The sequence below is a fragment of the Ictalurus punctatus genome, chromosome 6, assembly GCF_001660625.3.
Source record: "Ictalurus punctatus breed USDA103 chromosome 6, Coco_2.0, whole genome shotgun sequence".
Lineage (NCBI taxonomy): Eukaryota > Metazoa > Chordata > Actinopteri > Siluriformes > Ictaluridae > Ictalurus > Ictalurus punctatus.
This window is the reverse complement of record NC_030421.2, coordinates 11,043,320-11,061,300: the sequence shown is the minus strand read 5'-3', so window position 1 is coordinate 11,061,300 and position 17,981 is coordinate 11,043,320. Positions and strand designations below refer to the sequence as shown.

General features: G+C 38.8%; 1 protein-coding gene across 2 annotated transcripts in view; it reads left to right on the top strand.

The window, feature by feature from the left end:
• The window catches only part of tmeff2a (transmembrane protein with EGF-like and two follistatin-like domains 2a), a 117,266-nt gene extending 102,590 nt beyond the window's left edge, over window positions 1-14,676 (top strand). For both annotated transcript variants that reach the window (XM_017470611.3, XM_017470610.3), the window contains exons 6-10: window positions 3,379-3,527; window positions 4,214-4,273; window positions 4,715-4,838; window positions 8,444-8,602; window positions 13,673-14,676. In XM_017470611.3, coding sequence (XP_017326100.1) covers window positions 3,379-3,527; window positions 4,214-4,273; window positions 4,715-4,838; window positions 8,444-8,602; window positions 13,673-13,769 — 589 coding nt within the window. In that variant the 3' untranslated portion in view covers window positions 13,770-14,676. The remainder of the gene's footprint in view (window positions 1-3,378; window positions 3,528-4,213; window positions 4,274-4,714; window positions 4,839-8,443; window positions 8,603-13,672) is intronic.
• The last annotated feature ends 3,305 nt before the right edge of the window (window positions 14,677-17,981 follow it).

Here is a 17,981-nt window from a genome sequence, read left to right as displayed (position 1 = left end):
GAGATGAACTGGAACACCAACTGCACTACAGACCTCGTCAACATCACAACATCAGCCTCCTCCTCATCACAACATCAGTGCCTGATCTCACTAATACTCTTGTAGCTGAATGAACACAAATTCCCACATCCATGCTCCAAAATCTAGTGGAAAGCCTTCCCAGAAGAGTGGAGGTTATTATAACAGCAAAGAGCAAATAAATCTGGAATGGAAACTTTTTGTCACATCCTTTATATATGAGTGCATCTATAATATATCTATAACTATAGAACAAACCTTTAAGAAGTGTATCTATTCTAGGGGTGTAACTCAGTGTCATTATCTGTATCTGCATCTATATCTGTTTAATGCTCCATTTATTCCTGTCTGGATTCAGATTTAAACCTCAAGTGGGTGTGACTTAAACTGGAAGGGTTTTTGTTGGTCCCCTGGAAAACATATGAAAAGAAACAGATGTAGAATTGTCAGCAGTTTCAACATCGTGTATGTATTCTGGCTCAGCCAGTTCCTCGTCCTTAGCTACATCACTCAACTGTTCACAAGTGGTTTAAATTATAAATGTGCACATAGCAATGTAGCTTAATTTAAACCACCACAACCCTGAGCAGGAAGTCACTAAGGATGAATTACATCTAATTGGTACAAATACAAATTGACATCTGTATTTGTATCTGTTTAGAACATATCAGTTCTTTCTGTAATTACTGTATTCATATTCAATATTCATATTGCAGTACACAGAAAAAAATAATGAAATATATACACACATAACTTCATAGTTTCTTACTCTCTCTTCCTCCTGCCCTCTTTCTCAGTCTCTTTTACATACACACACACACACACACACACACACACACACACACACACACACACACACACACCCTCTCTAACACACACATCCAAATCCTCATTACATCCTCACTAATGAAGGCTTGTGTGAATAAGAACAGCAGCCAGAACAAGTGTTGGGACCTCAAAGCCAGCAGAACTCATAAGCCACTGCTCTCCACTAATCCTCCTGCCCTCAGCTGATGACCTCATCAGAGCTCCATTACACCACTTTATCCTGTTCAATTCATGTCCACTTCTGTCCATTAACACGAGTTATGCAGCGAAATATTTTACGTTACGACCCTTTATGTGAGCAAATATTGCTTTCAGGCTGAAATTGTGTCGTATAGATGCCGTTTCTAAAACCCAGTGGAGTTACAAGTGACACATCACCTTTAGCTGAATCTGAAAATGGTGCGCTAATGGACAATAAAGCACTATGTGGTGTGTAGAAGCCATTATTTCACACCCTGTGTAGTGGGATTCATTTCATTGCTTGCTAATGCAGGCAGTTTGGGTGGGGGGAAGGGTGGGTTGTGTTGGGGGGATCTATGTATTTTACTGTTGTACTCTTTGAGAGTGTTTGAGAAAACGCTAACCTAAACAGTTTCATAAATGGAAGCTGAGGCTTTCAAAGGCTTCAGTGTTTACTGGCACTGACACGAACAGTGGTGAATTTTATTCCAACATGAGAACAAGTGGGCTTGATGACTAATACACATTATAGACGTTAGTTTGTGGGTGGTACAGCTGAAATATTAACCATTTGTAAGTTCTTCTTTCTGTTTGATGCTAAATACTTTTCTGTTAAATTATAACCATTACCTATATCATTTTAACAATAGCATTTAAAGCATTAAAACGCTATGGCTACTTTCCATAGCACAACTTCAATCAAAGTTGGAGATATCAATTATCAATAATTAGAATTGTAATTTATTTTAGAACAACACGTTGTAGTTTTTAACCTATTCATAGTTACATTGTATGTTATGGAACATCCACAAAACATACAGCTTGTCACATGCTGCTAAATAAGTGTCTCTTCACAGAAAACGTCACCATATTAACAAGTACACACAAACTGAGCAGAGGTTCAATATTATAGAAACACTTACAATACACTCTGAAAAACATAATACTACACTTATCATGCTATAGCAAATCATCATATCACCCAGCCCTTGAACAATTCAGAAATGTACAGCTGTCATTTTTATCCACTTATTTACCTGATACAGACCTGTTATCCTGTTATAATACATACTTGGACACACCATAGACACTGGAAGAGCAAGGTCTCACAACTTTATGTCTTAGCGTAGTGTGCGAATCATTTTATTGGGGTGTCATACAGACAGCAGTGAGAACATCGTGATGCAGATCACAGTGTGTGTCGGTACCTATTTTTGGCTTGCTCTCTGAAATATTGAATTCTTTAGTCATTGCCAACTCAAACTCTACTGACAGCTTCAAGTTTGACAGCATCCTCCAGGTCTGAGTCTGTGATGTTTATCCATTAATAATATTCTAATCCATGATATGTGTGTGTGTGTGTGTGTGTGTGTGTGTGTGTGTGTGTGTGTGTGTGTTTGGTGCTTTGTTGTAGGTTTGAAGGTTATTCCATGTTACCTCTGTGTGGATAATTTGGGATATAAAGATTTAGGACTGTTTGACATTGCTTGTACTTATCCATCCAACCACATACTACCCCATATTAAATAATATAGTTGACACCAAAAGACATTCAATCTCAGAGATGAGTGAGCGTTGGTCCAAAAGGTTCAACTGAACCCCTAAACAACAATAAAGAAACTGGTGAAGGAGTTGGAGGCATCAAGTAACAAATTATGTACATACACCATTAAGAGAAGCCCTTACTCCACAGAAAAAGCCAGACTGGTGTTTGCAGGTAGTCACCAGCTTTTTGTTATCTGGTCAGAAGAAATAAAAATGTAACTGTTTGTACATAGTGATAAGTGCTATGTATGGAGGAAAAAGTCTGAGGCTTTCAATCCAAAGAAAACCATCCCAACTGTGAAGCATGGGGTGGTAGCATCATACTGTGGGGGTGTTTTGCGTGAAAAGGGACTGGTGCACTTAAGGAAATCAATGGCACCATGAGGAAGGAAGATTATCTAGATATACTTAAGCAACACCTCAAGACATCAGCCAGAAAGTTGGTTGCAACCGGGTCTTCCAGCAAACCTCCAAAGTTGGTGCAAAATGGTTTAAAGACAACAAAGTGAAAGTACTGAAGAGGTTTGGGACGTAGCTCATGACTTATAATGATGGAACTGAACCCCTATGGCACTACAGATTATTTCATCTATAATAATTGATTTTTGAGTCAATAATTCTTACATATTGGTCACCAAAATCAAATCTGGTGGCGAACATTTTTACATTTTATTTTGAATAATAAAGTGCAGATTGGGATACAGCCCAGTACTGGTCTAAAATATAGCTAAATGTAATGTCAGAGTACACTTTAATCCTCTGGTTGTGGATAAATCGTCAGCAGTAAATCTGAATCTGCGTCCACAGGTGTGTGTGTAACATCGACTGTTCCCACATAAGCTTCAACCCGGTGTGCGCATCGGACGGCCGCTCGTACGACAACCCGTGCCAAGTCAAAGAAGCCTCTTGTCAAAGGCAGGAGCGCATCGAAGTCAAGTTCCTGGGTCACTGTCAAGGCAAGCGATGTCATGCTTTACCTGTTCAGCCCTCCATCTATCACTCAACTCTCTTTAGTTTTTCTAACAATACAGTTATAACATAAATAACGCAGTACACCTTACCTCCATCTCAGTTATTATTGATAACAACGCTTTTGGAAACAGATACATAACAGTCCTGGCAGCGCAGGTGGGAGTGTCAATCAACGATAGAGGGATCAGATATTTTTATTCACACTCAGCTTCATGATCTGAACATCATCAATGTAATATAAATATGACATTCTAAAATGACTGAACGTGTGTGTTAATTGAGCCAAAAAATATAAAGCTACACATGGAGTGAAAAATGAAAATGGGTCATTTTGACCCAAACAGATGAGGGTTAAGGAGACAGACGGAGCTCCCTATGCAACACACACGCACACACACACATACACACACATACACACACACACACATTTACCTGTGAAGTGTTGTCGTATTGTGTTATTCGGTGGCCACCTGCTGTGGAGGGACAGTTGGCCAGATGTACAGTTTAAGCAAAAAAAACTCCATTAATGAGTGCAATAACATCAGCCAGTGTATAGCAGCTGCCGCAGAGATGCTGACTAAATTATTTAATTTAAATTACAGTTTAATGACTCTCTGACAATTTAAGCTTGTGCACTTAAAACTTTTTTTTGTTTTGTTTTAACCATTAGGTGACATGATAACAGGAAACAAACCTGAGGATGGACACTACGCTAGAGCCGACTTGCCAGGTGTGTGTGTGTGTGTGTGTGTGTGTTTGTGTTTTATAGCTTTTCTAAATGATTCCTCTGTAGGGAGTGTAATATGCTGCAAGCTGCTGACTGACAGTAATTTGTTGAGTTCATGCACATTTACTGAGACATTTTTATTGTAATCTGCATTGTGATGTTTTGGCATCTGTGCTGATCCAAATAAAAGTGTTGTAGTGTAACTGCTTGCTATAAAGGAACCAACAGAGACATGTCAAGTTAGATTAGAGACAGAATTCAGAGAGAGGAAGAGGCATAGAGAAAGAGTGAGAGAGAAAGTGTTAGACAAAGAGGGAGACTGAGCCTGCTAGAGAGAGAGGCAGACAGACAGAGGCGCAGTAGGAGAGATAGAGAAATAAAGTAGCTGACATTGTGTATGTGTGTGTTGTGTTGTGTTGTGTGGTGTGGTGTTGTGTTGTGTAGAGGAGAAGCCCGAAGTGTCGGAGGTGGCACGTGGAATTTACATCCCTTGTCCAGAGCACTACAAGAACTACTGCGTACACGGAGACTGTGAATACCCCAACATGCTCTCCACACCATCCTGCAGGTACACACATGCACACACACACACACACACACACACACACACACACACACACACACACACACACACCCGTAAACCAGCACACACACACACACACACACACACACACACACACCTAAAAAAAAAAAGGCACAACAGCTCCCCCTGCTGTGTACATCTCACAAAGCTGGACAAGACAACGACAGTGAATAGAGAGAAATGTTTAGTTCAAGAGAAAAATATAATGAGTAAAATTGAGTTCACTGGAAATAAACAAATCACTGATATCACTGCAGATGTGTCTCAAGTCAGCATGCACTGACTGCTTTTATCATGACATGATATGACCATTTACATTTTTTAAAACAATATGAGACCAGTGTTGATTTTTTTCCAGTTTGGCACCAAACACTCTTTGTACCTTTACTATATAACAAGTCATTTGCATAAAGTTCAATCATTCAAATCATTCAAAACTATCTCAGTTCAAAAGACACTTATCCCCAACTAAATGATTGGCCTCTTGATGCTTTGTCAGTCACTAATGTGAGTGCAAGGTGAGAAAGGATGTGAGAGCAAACGAGTGCAAGGAGAGAGGAAGAGTTTAGGTCTAACAGGTGCTGCACTCAACACTCAGCAGCTGTTACTCAGCAAGAATCTCCCTAGAGAGAAGTCTGAAGAGAATAGAGAAAGATGTGTGTGTGTGTGCGTGTGTGTGTGTGTGTGTGTGTGTGTGTGTGAGAGAGAGAGAGAGAGAGAGAGAGAGAGAGAAATAGAGAGAGAGAGAGAGAAAGAGACATATTTGAGGACATGGGTATTTTGTCCAGGGAAGAAGCCCACACACATAGCTGTCAAATTATTTCACCCTTTGAATAATATTCAGAATTTTTTCAATAATATTATATATTAATTAAATTCAAAAGGTAAAAAAAAAATCTGCTTTTCAATATTTACATTTAACTGTCTAACGTAACTCTAAAAACATGAGATTCCTACATGTTTTTGTTGCTAAATGATCCTTGTTAACTAGAAAAGGTGAATATATCTGAATATACACATCATTTATTGATTTTATTTAAATTTATGTTATTAGTTTCTAATTAAAGAACAAATTTGCACAAAGTATGTCCTAAAAATTAATGTCAGTACTACAGTCAATACTATGTCAGTCTTTCTTTTTCCGTGGTTGAATAAAAAAAGTGTTCATATACTGCGCTTCATATTTTTTGCGACACCATTTAGTGAGCAAATATAGTGAATAGCAAGCCATTTGAGATTCTGCGTGATGTTTATGTTGAAGATTGGAGAAGTTTATTATCCTGTATTGCCCAAGAAATGTAAATCTAACTAAATGTCAGGGACAAGAAAATATTAATTTTTCCTTCGCATAATTATCTTTGCTTAAGAAACGAGCAAATTTTGCCATCCTTTTATTCAAATCCAGAATATAGTGTTTACGCTGTCTGTGGCAGTTTAACATTAATAACAGTTTAATATTAATATTCAAATGAATTCAAATGAATACCAAACTTATTCCATTTAAAATTCCAATTTGAATGTGATTTTAAATGTTTAATGGAGTTTGACAGCCCTTAATGTACAAACAAAAAAAACACCTGTGCCCCTGCTCATTCATGCAGTTATCCAATCAGCCAATCATGTGGCAGCAGCACAATGTGTAAAATCATTTAGACATAGGTGAGCTTCAGTTAATGTTCACTTCAAACATCAGAATGAGGTTAAATCTCAGGCTACATTGAGAACAGGCTTGCCAATACGGGACAATTGAAGATTACAAAAAGACCAGGAGACAGTTTTCCTATTAACTGTCCAGTTTTTTGAGTCTGTGCCTGCTGTAGCTTCAAATTCCATGGAATTAAATTTGTTCCAAAAGTATTGAATGTAACTTTTTATGAAACAAGCAAAGATATACAATGAGAAAGAAGAAAAAGACTCTGAAACTGAAAACAGTGAACTCAGTGGCAAAGATTCAACATGGTCTTCAAATTAACAGCATTCTTTGTTTACAGTTTTCTAAGCTTTCACTAATCATGGTTTATGAATATGCTGCCAGAGTTTCCGTTTAACTGTAATGCTGACTTTTCGTTTAACTGTAACTCTGACTTTTTGTTTAACTTTAACTTTTTGGCCCAAGTTTACCTTTGCACCATTCTGACATGAACCTCTCGTGTGGGCGGGGCAATTTACTCTGGCTAGTGAGATTTAGATCGACAGCTCCCTGACCTGGAAGTAGAGACTTCATTGGTGTGAATTTTGGAGAGCACTCTGGATGCGGTTCTCTGTATAGTTATAGTGTTTGTACTTTGTAGTGGAAATTACTTACTTACATTTACATTTACATTTATTCATTTAGCAGACGCTTTTATCCAAAGCGACTTACAAATGAGAAAATACAAGCAAAACGTGTTACTTACTTAGTCAGTATATTAGTTAAAAAATTTATATTTGAGTTTTGGGTAGTCTCATACCACTGTTTTTACGAAATGAGCTCTCGGGAGCGGCACAGAGCGTCATCATCATCATCATCCTCAACTGGACACTGTCGATCCAAATCTCACTAGCCAATATGAGTAAATCGCTGTTAAGCCCTGCCCACACATGAGGTTTTTGCCAGAATGGCAAACATAATCTTGCTGAGCATAAATGAAAAGTTTGAAAGCATAACCGAAAATGCTGGCAGCACATTCATAAACCATTATTAGCGAAAACAAAGCTTAGAAAACTGTTAACAGAGAATGCTGTTTATTTTGCCACTTTTGGCACAAATTTATTTCCATAAGATTCTTGCTTCTGGCTGACAGAAGTGGAACCAGATTCGGTCTTCTGGTGTTGTAGACTATCCACCTCAAGGTTTGAGGTGTTGAGCTTTTTAGATGGTTTTCTGCTCACCACAATTGTAACGAGTGATTATTTGAGTTACTGTAGTCTTCCTGTGAGCTCAAATCAGTCTAGATATTCTCCTCTGATGTCTTTTATTAGCAAGGCATTTCTGCAGCAGAACTGCCACACACAGGAGGTTTTTTGAATTTTGACACCATTCTGTGTAAACGCTCATGAATGCTATATGTGAAATCAGCAGTTTTATGTAAACATTAACTGAAGCTATTGACCTGTATCTGCATGATTTTATACATTCTAATGCTGCCACATGATTGGCTGATTGAATAATTGCATGAATAAGTAGGTGTTCCTATGAAAGTGGCTGGTGAGTGTATATCTCTTTATTAAGTTACACTAACCATCTTCGGACTGTTGCCTTTCTCTTATTGGTCAACTCTCTCACTGTTATTGATCTATTGTCTCATTGTCATTCATCTTTTGGCACACCCTCATTGATTTGTTTCATTTCTTCATCCACCCATTGCCCCATCCTCATTGCCCTATTGGCCTTCCTTCACTGGGCCGTTGCCCATATTTCTTTTGCATTTCATTGTCCCACCACATTTGTACATCTGCTCTGTCTTTATTGGTCTATTGTCCCATTTACTAACCACTACTGAGTCATTGACTTACCTTCACTGATATTGTCCATTGATGTACTCTTATTGGTTCTTTTCCTTCATTGGTCTGTTGTCCTTCCCTCATTGGCCGATTTTTGGTCCACACAGTTGTCACTCAGGATTCAGCGGCCCACAGTGTGACACCAAGGAATACAACGTGCTGTATGTGGTCCCGGGTTCTGGAAAAGTCCGTTACGTCCTCATTGCCTCCATCATCGGAGCCCTGCAGGTGGCTATCATCTGTGTGGTGGTGCTGTGTATCACCCGGTAAGCCTACACACACACACACATACACATACACACAATACACACATACACACATAAAAAGTTGCACACAAAAGCTGACATCTTAAGTGGTTTGCATTTTGTAAACTTTTTAGTTTAGTGTACATTACGTTGAATCAAAATCTACCATTCGAGGGTAGTTTTTACACCTGTTTATTCAAAATTGCACTTACCGCTTGATAAGACCCCTCTTTTAGCCAAAACTTCTATGCCAAAACATCAAGTGAAGTACCCTAATTGTGTTGTAGTGCTATGCCACTGATAGTGTACATCCACAAAACCAATGACTATACATGATTTACTTTAAACATTCACCGATCAGCCATAACATTAAAACCATAATATTAAAACCACTGAGATGTGAAGTGAATAACATTGATTATCTCGTTCCAATGGCATCTATATTAGGCAGCAAGTGAACAGTCAGTTCTCAGAGTTGATTCATTGGTAGCAGGAAAAATCACATCACAGTTTGCTGCATATGGGGCTGCGTAGCCGCAGACCGTTCAGGGTGCCCATGCTAACCTCTGTACACTGCCGAAAGCTCCTACAAAGGGCATGTGAGCATCAGAACTGGACCATGGAGCAATGGAAGAGCATGACCTGGTCTGTTGAATCACGTTTTCTTTTACATAATGTGGACAGCTGGGTGCATGTGCATCGCTCACCTGGGGAAGAGTTGGCACCAGGATTCACTATGGGAAGAGGCAAGACGGTGGAGGATGTGTGATGCTATGGGCAATATTCTGCTGGGAAACCTTGGGTCCTGGCTTTCATGTGGATGTTAATTTGACATGTACCACCTTCCTAAACATTGTTACAGATCCTGTACACCCCTTCATGGGAACGCTATTCCCTAAAGGCAGTGGCCTCTTTCAGCAGGATAATGTGCCCTGCGACATTTCAAAACTTGTTCAGGAATGGTTGGAGGAACATGACAAAGAGTTCAAGATGTTGACTTGGCCTTCAAATTCCCCAGATCTCAATCCAATCAAGCATCTGTGGGATTTGCTGGACAAACAAGTCCAATCCATGAAGGCCCCAATTCACCACTTACAGAACTTAAAGGACCTGCTGCTAATGTCTTGGTGCAAGATACCACAGCACACCTGCAGAGGTCTTGTGGAGTCAACTGGTCAGAACTGTTTTGGTGGCACAAGGAGGACCTACACAATATTAGGAAGGTGGTTTTAATGTTATGGATGATCAGTGTAAATAGAATACTTTATCCAGCTACTATAATGTATAACCACAACAAACTCGATTATTTTTCTGAAAAAAATAATCAACTCAGTTGTGGTTTCCATTGTCAATCCGACAGCTCATTATACATGGAAAATCATCTTTATATCCGAATGAATAAAAATGTTTAACAAAACAAATTTAAATACCACTCACCATCATAGAAACAAGAAATTAGCTACTAATAATTCTGTCCTAGAGGCTCACACATGACTGAACAGCCACAAAAACACAAAACAGTAATGAAAATGCATTTGCTTTGAGCTCTGAGCTCTGTTGGACAGTTATTTGTAGCACTAAAATATCAACATGAAATATTTAAGTGAAACAGATTTATATATCATCATGAAAAAGTCACTATACTGTGCACATTTGGTTTTTCAAGGTAATAAGTGGAGCTGATTTAATTTGTATTCATTCACTGTTTTCATTTCAACCTGTCCCTGGTAAATATGTAACATCTTATTCTTATGCCTTATTATTTGCATGTGTGCTATTATCACAAAAATCATCAAAGCCAAAGAGTCATGTTATACAAACGCTGCAGTTCACACGCTGTTATACAGACAAGGCAGTTTTCAGGGTAGTTGATGCCCACACACAGGCACATACCCACACACACACACACACACCTCATCACGGTTCAACTTCCAGTGGGAGTGTATTCAGTTCCAGTGGGAGGCCACTGAATTAATACTCTGTTAAAGGTCAGCAGATTGTGGTGCCGTGCGGGGATCAGTGATTAAAGTTTAAATCTGCTCCAATCCTGAATAACCTTCTAAACGAATACCAAGAAACTACTCTGAAGCACTTCACACAGAGCATGACAAGCCAGCAGGGGGAGTGTTTACTTACAGATCAATGATAGATGCAGAAATAGATGTGGACCAGCCATCTGGAGCATCTGGAAAATTCCCAGTGGGCTTGTCGATCTGTGCACAGACTTGCGAAGGTGTGGTCAGCTCAAATATAGGCAATTAGCTGGAAAAAAAGAAGAAAAAATGAAGGAAATAAGAAAATACAAAAATAATCCTCCACAATTACTTGGTAAAAGCTGCAAACATCGATCAAAATTTTTAAAAATCTCCACAAGTATAGACAAAGTGCTACAAACATTTAAGAAAATTGAGGAACATATTTACCAATATTGACATAATCTCCAAAAATTTGGAAAAAAAAGATGAAGTATCTCAGAAAATATAGACAAAATCTGCAAGAAATTATTAAAAGTATGTTCACAAATAAATAAAATGTAAAATGAGAACAAGATAAAACATTTTAATTAATACAGTTATTCTTCAGTTATATGTCAGACACAGATGTAAGATACAAGAATAAATAAATAAATATATAAAAATAAATAAATAAATAAAATAAAACAAAAATCTCCACAGGAGTTTGATAATAAGATGAGGCACTGTTTATGAGCTAGATTACATGCTGAGAAAAACCTGATTATTTGCAAGTCACTGAGTCCTTATGACTGGAGTTGAGCAACCTTGTTGACCTTTACATTATTCACTTTCAAATTGCTTAATTAATGTGTTTACTAGAGTTATATAAAATAATTATATAATAAATAAAAAGGATTTAAAAGCAGTCTTGCTTATAAGTAGTTTATTACTGAACCTTAAAATTGAAGTGTTACCCTTTTTTGCACCAGCTAATGCTAGTTAATATGTTACTGCGCCAAAAAAGACAACACTTATACAAAACATAGAGATTAAGGAATACGTCAAGCTGAAGGCATGATGAAATTAATGGTGTCAGAATATTTCCTTTGTTTCCTCACTCTGACTAAATACAGTGGGGGAAATAAGTATTGAGCGCAACTACATTTTTTTTCAGTAAATATATGTCCAATGAGGTTATTCACATGAAATTTTCACCAGACATCAGTATTACCTCAGGAAATCCACAAATATAAAGAATTCACAACATTAAAGTCCAAAAATAAAGTTATGTGGAATAAAGTGGAATGACACAGGAAAAAAAATATTGAACACGCAAAGAAAAGGCAGTTCTCTAAGGCAAGGTAAGGCAAGGAACCATCTGAAATCTGTAAGCAGTTAGAAAGTAATTATACCTCCTATCTGTGCAAATTAATATCAGCTGGGTTAGTAAATTAATGGTCTACAAAAAGGCTATTCATTATCAAGGTGTCACACAATAAGCATCTCATAATGGGTAAAATCAAAGAGCTCTTCCAAGACCTTCACAACCTTATTGTTGTGAAACATATTGATGGAATCGGATACAGATGTATTTCAAAACTTCTCAATCCTCCAGTAAGCACCATTGGGGCTGCAAGTGGAAGCAACATCACTGCGTCATCAACCGGCCATGCACAGGAGCTCCTTGCAAGATTTCTGACCAGGGAGTCAGAAGAATAGTCAGAAGAGTAGCCCAAGAGCCAAGGACCACTCGGAAAGAGCTCCAGAAACACTTGGAGGCAGCAGGTGCCATCGTCACAGAGAAAACAATAAGCAATGCACTCCACTGCTCATGCTCACCCCGCAAAACTCCATTACTAAAGAAAAGGCATGTCGAAGCTTGTTTAAAGTTTGCTATAACTCTTTTGGACAAGCCTATGAAACACTGGGAGAGTGTAGTCTGGTCAGAGGAGAGCAAAATCTAACTTTTTGGCTGTCATACTACACACCATGTTTGGAGAAGAAATGGCACTGCACATCACCCTAAAAACACTATACCAACAGTGAAGTTTGGAGGTGGAAGCATCATGGTGTGGGGCTATTTTTCATCACATGGTACTGGCAGACTTCCTATAATTAAAGGAACGATGAATGTAGCCCTTTACCGGGAGATTCTTGAGAAGAATCTGCTGCCATCCACCAGGATGATGAAGATGAGACATGGGTGGACCTTCCAGCAGGACAACGATCCAAAGCATACAGCAAATGAAACTCTCAGTTGGTTTCAGAGGAAAAAAAATCAAGGTGTTAGAATGGCCCAGTCAATCACCTGACTTGAATCTAATTGAACAAGATTTAAAGACAATATGTTTAGAAGAATGGACCAAAATCACACCTGAATACTGCGGCCGATTAATTTCTTCATACAGGAAGCGTCTTGAAGCTGTCATTACAAACAGAGGCTTCTCCACTAAGTATTAAATACATTTCAATTAGCGTTTTTTGTTGGATTTTTTTGTTAAACTTTTTTGCAGTGTCATTCCTCTTTATTACATATAACTTAATTTATGGACTTTAATGTTTGGATTTCTTTATATGTGTGGATTTATTGAGTTAATTCCAAAGTCTGGTGAAAATATCATGTGAATAGCCTCATTGGAAATATATTTACTGAAAAAAATGTTGACTCATTCAATACTTGTTTCCCCCACTGTAAATAGTGCATTTCAAACTTTAAGGTTTTCAGCCAAATAAAAAATGGACCATGTTAGTCAATGCTTCTGGAGCCAACATGACATAATTCATAACTGTTCTAATACAAAGCCACAATGAACACCACTAGTTGGAGTACAATTTTTTTTTTATTATTTAAAGAAAGAAATGGAAAAAAGGCAGCCCACTTCTTGTATCAGCAACCTTATTTACCTATTTTTAAAAAATCATTTAGAACAAAGGAAGAGCCATACTGCATCGCTTACCCAATATGTTCATATTGTACCACTAGGTGGCATCAAAGGTCCAGGGTCTATAAAAATCATCTCCTGTTGTGCAGATCCAGATCCCACACACCTCCCGCTTATATTCTTCTGAAGCTTAAAATATGCACTCAGTCATCATTAATATTCACCCATTTTTGTCATTTTTGCCATCTCTACAGGAAGTGCCCACGGACTAACCGTATCAACCGTCAAAAACAAAACGTCACGCACTACAACTCTGAGAACACCCTGCGCGCCTCCACCCGCCTCATCTAAGTGTTGGGAGAAGCCTCACAATCGTGGATATGTAGTAGCAAGTGATTAAATATACAAAAACAGCTATTCCCTCCTGCCTCCTGGTACAACAAGATGGACCATACCGGACCGTACTACTAGACAGAGGGGAGGGGGTGATGGTGGGGTTGTAGGTGAGGCAAAGGTGGGGTGACACGCGGTGCCTTCTACCTGTGGCACAGGACACAAACTGAGAGGATCTTAGGACATTATGTTAGGACAAGTCCTACTATTTGGTTATGTATGGGTAATATTTCCACTAGTTTCTTTGTTTTGTCTTGGTGGGGTCTTTTTCTGTAAATGTAAATAAATAATTTATATCACAAAACAGATAACAGCATGCAACTGTATTTTTATGGTGGGTGCCAATTTGGCAAGAATAGGGGTTCTTAACTTTTTTTTATAGACAACACTACATCTGTGGGTTAATGTAAATTTTAGATGAATGATTTTGCTATGGACACCCTCTCACAGCTTGATATGCGTTATATGTTACACCTGTTCTGACCACTAGGGGGTAGATTTGTGCAAAATAATGTAACTTCTTGTGCCTTAGATCAGAGCTTATCAGAACTGACCCATTAAATGCAATTACAGTTGTAACATCATAATCGACATTGGTAATCTTACAAAAAAAAAAAACTGCATACACAATGAGCTGTCACACCTCACACTGAGCTGTCCAACCCAAACTTCACCAATTTTACCCATTGCATATGTGAATATCACTCAACATAGCTGACACACTGATTTACATACTGATTCACAAACTGATTCACATATTCTGCCAACGGTGAAGAGGGAAAAAATTATAATTAACTAATGCAATTTGTAGCTGATATTTTATAGTAAGAATGACCTTACCCTGGACTATCCTTCCAAGACCTAATCTGGGGGGGGGGGGGGGGGGGGGGGTCTGTTAATGTCAAACAATGGATAGAAGCTTTCAGAGCAGTACTGGATATACTCTCGGTCTGTAGACCAACAATATATAATCAAGTCATGTATGTTGTAAAACCGGCACTAACAGACATTTTTATATCTATATTTATACATCTATATCTAATTCTTGACAGTTTTGGTCCAGACACTCTAATTAAAACAATGAATAATTGTACTATTAAAAACGTTCGTCACTCTGAAGCTGTCCTTATATTAACCAAACACACTGAAATAAAGTTTTGAAATTACTACAAATTGGAGGACCACAACAGCACCTAGCTAATATTTAATCAAGTGCTTAATTTCACCCCCAAAGTTGTAAGGGAGATCTTGGCTGCAGGTAGCCACCAAGGAAGGATTCAATCTTCCCTTATCAATATTCCCTCAGTTAAGACTCATGGTTTGTACTCTTGAATACTCATTTGATGACCCATTCTATACTGACACATGCTTATTCTGCAGGCACTATTCACTATAAACCTGTGCTTCTTAGACCCTAGTGATACTAGAATCAGTACATGGACTGTACTTGATTTTTTTTTAAATATACTGAATATTTATTATCTGACAACAAAGTGGTAAAGATGTTTGTCTAAAATCTCTACATGAAAATTTGTGGTTAAGTGGTGGTTAAGTGGTCCTCCAAATAAGCTTGAAATACCTGCAACAGGTATAATAATACTTGGGAGCTTCAAGATTAGTGACCATGCAAGTCATCGGCAGGATCAGTGAAGGAAAGTGAGACTGAGATGGGATCCATGATAGAGACTGGAGTGGGATCAATGGCAAAGAATGAGACTGGTGTAGGATCAGGGTCAGAGACTGAGATTGGAGTGGGATCAGGAGTCTAACCCTGAGGCAAGATTGGGCAGGGATTGAGACTGACGGGGAATTAGTGGCAGATTGTGAGACTGGTGCTGGATTAGGGGCAGAGATTGAGCCTGGAGCAGGATCATGGGCAGGGACTGAACTAGGGCAGAATTAAGGGCAGAGTCTGAGACTGGAGCAGGATCAGTGGAAGAAACTGAGACAAGGGCATAAACCTATGAAGGATCAAGGGCATAGACCAAGCCAAGGAGGATCATATGCAGAGGCTGGGACTGAGGTTGAAGCAATGGGGGACTCTGTGACTGGAACAGTATCAGGGTTAGACATTTAGATTGGAGCAAGATCAGTTACAGTAACTGTTGCTGTAACTGGGGCAGTAACTGGGGCAGGATCAGTTGGAGATACTGAGTCTGGAACTGAAAGCAACTCACTCATTATAATAAATGCCAAAAGTTTGTGGACACCTGACCATCAAACCCATATGTGCTTTTTGTGCCATTCCAGATTTTGCTCCCCCTTTGCTTCTATAATAACCTCCATTCAGCATTCAGCTACAAAGCATTAGTGAGATCAGGCACTGATGTTGGTGAGGAGGGCTGGGGTGCAGTCAGCATTCCATTACATCACAAAGGTGTTCAGTGCAGTTGATGTCAGGGCTCTGTGACGGACACTCGAGTTCTTCCACACCAACCTTAGCAAACCATGTCTTCATGGAGCTCGTTTTGTGCACAGGGGCATTGCCATGCTGGAACAGGTTAGGGTCTTTTAGTTCCATTGAAGGGAAAATTGTAAAATTACAGCATACAAAGACATTCATTGTGTCAACAGTTTGAAGAAGACCTACGTATGGGTGTGATGAGCCGGTGTCCACATAATTTTGGCCATATAGTATAGCCCTCATATGAGCCATGAGATCATCTTTTGGTTGTTTAAGAGGTGGTGTACCCACATATAATCGGGAAGAGTGAACAATGGAATAGAAACCCAATAAACCCCTAGAATCCCGTCATATCTGCTGGTAAATTTGGGCACGTCATAGTTGCCAGCATCAGAATGGAGGACACAACTAAAAAACCACTGAGCTTACCTTGCTGGGAGTTTACCCAGCTTACCTGCAGTTTGATCCAAGCTAGATGTGGGAGAGTACAGCGCTTGTTCTATCCTCTACATAATAAAATGTGACTCTACACAGCTCTTCCCCAAGCCACCAAATTTTCTATGCCAGTGAAACACACCACATGCATCAGTGGCAAGGTCTTTTGAAGGATGAGGGAACCAGCAGAGGGTGGTTCTATGTCTCTATACAAGCCTTTACACAAATTGTAGTCAAAATCTCTAACTTGGGTCAGACAACAGACAAATAGTGTTACCACAGATATGGTGGTGTGACACTATAAAGCTGCCACTAATACATGCAGCAGTAGTTGTTTTCTTTATAGTATCACAAATGAAAATCATGATAATTGAAGGGATATCCAGGGAAGAAACTAACAGAAGCTTAGGGACTAGGAATCAATGTTTAGAATTGTAGCAATAACAAGACTTTGCAAAACATAAAAGACAAACAAGAGAGTATAAATTTGCACAGTGTGGTATTATAACACTAGTGAAACAAATTAGACATGGGTGACAGCTATGAGCAGAGGGTGTGGCCAGAGTGAAGCTGAAGCAAAAGCTATGGAAAACATAAGACAGAACTGGAAGCTTCTGTGAGAATAGCTATAAATTCAGCAGTATCCAAATGATAGTTTCACATTTGGAAACTTGGGAAACTCATCATTCAGTTTACAGGGCTTATTTTGAATCCATTTGCATTTATTCAAATGAACCTAAAAGTATTACATTCATGTTAACCTAAAATCCTGGTAATACTGACAGACAGCAAAGGCCCGAACAAGTACAGCAACCCGTCGGATTCCTGACATTCCCAGTCGGCAGAGGATTTTCTCAGTTTATTTGTGACAACAGACTGTAGAATCCGACCTCATCTTCAACTGTCTCATTGACATGAAATGAAAGGTTGAACAGGAAACCTTTATAATGTGTGTGCAAGGATGTGTGTTTCTGTGTGTGAAATGTTTCTTGGGAACTTTGTTCCACCCAGACATGCCCCATCCAGCCTCATATGAACAGCATTTTCTGTAATATATGGAGGAATTCAGACAGTAACAATGGACATAATATCTCAGAGGTTCCATGACTAAATATAAGTTTAAACATTGAATATTTCTTCATTATTTATACAGGCTGAATTCGTAGAAAATCCTGACTGAATCTAGATGCTTCTGCAACAGATAGATGGCTCAGGATGGCAAGTTTGAGCATAATATTAATATACAGTATCTCACAAAAGTGAGTACACCCCTCACATTTTTGTAAATATTTGATTATATCTTTTCATGTGACAACACTGAAGAAATGACA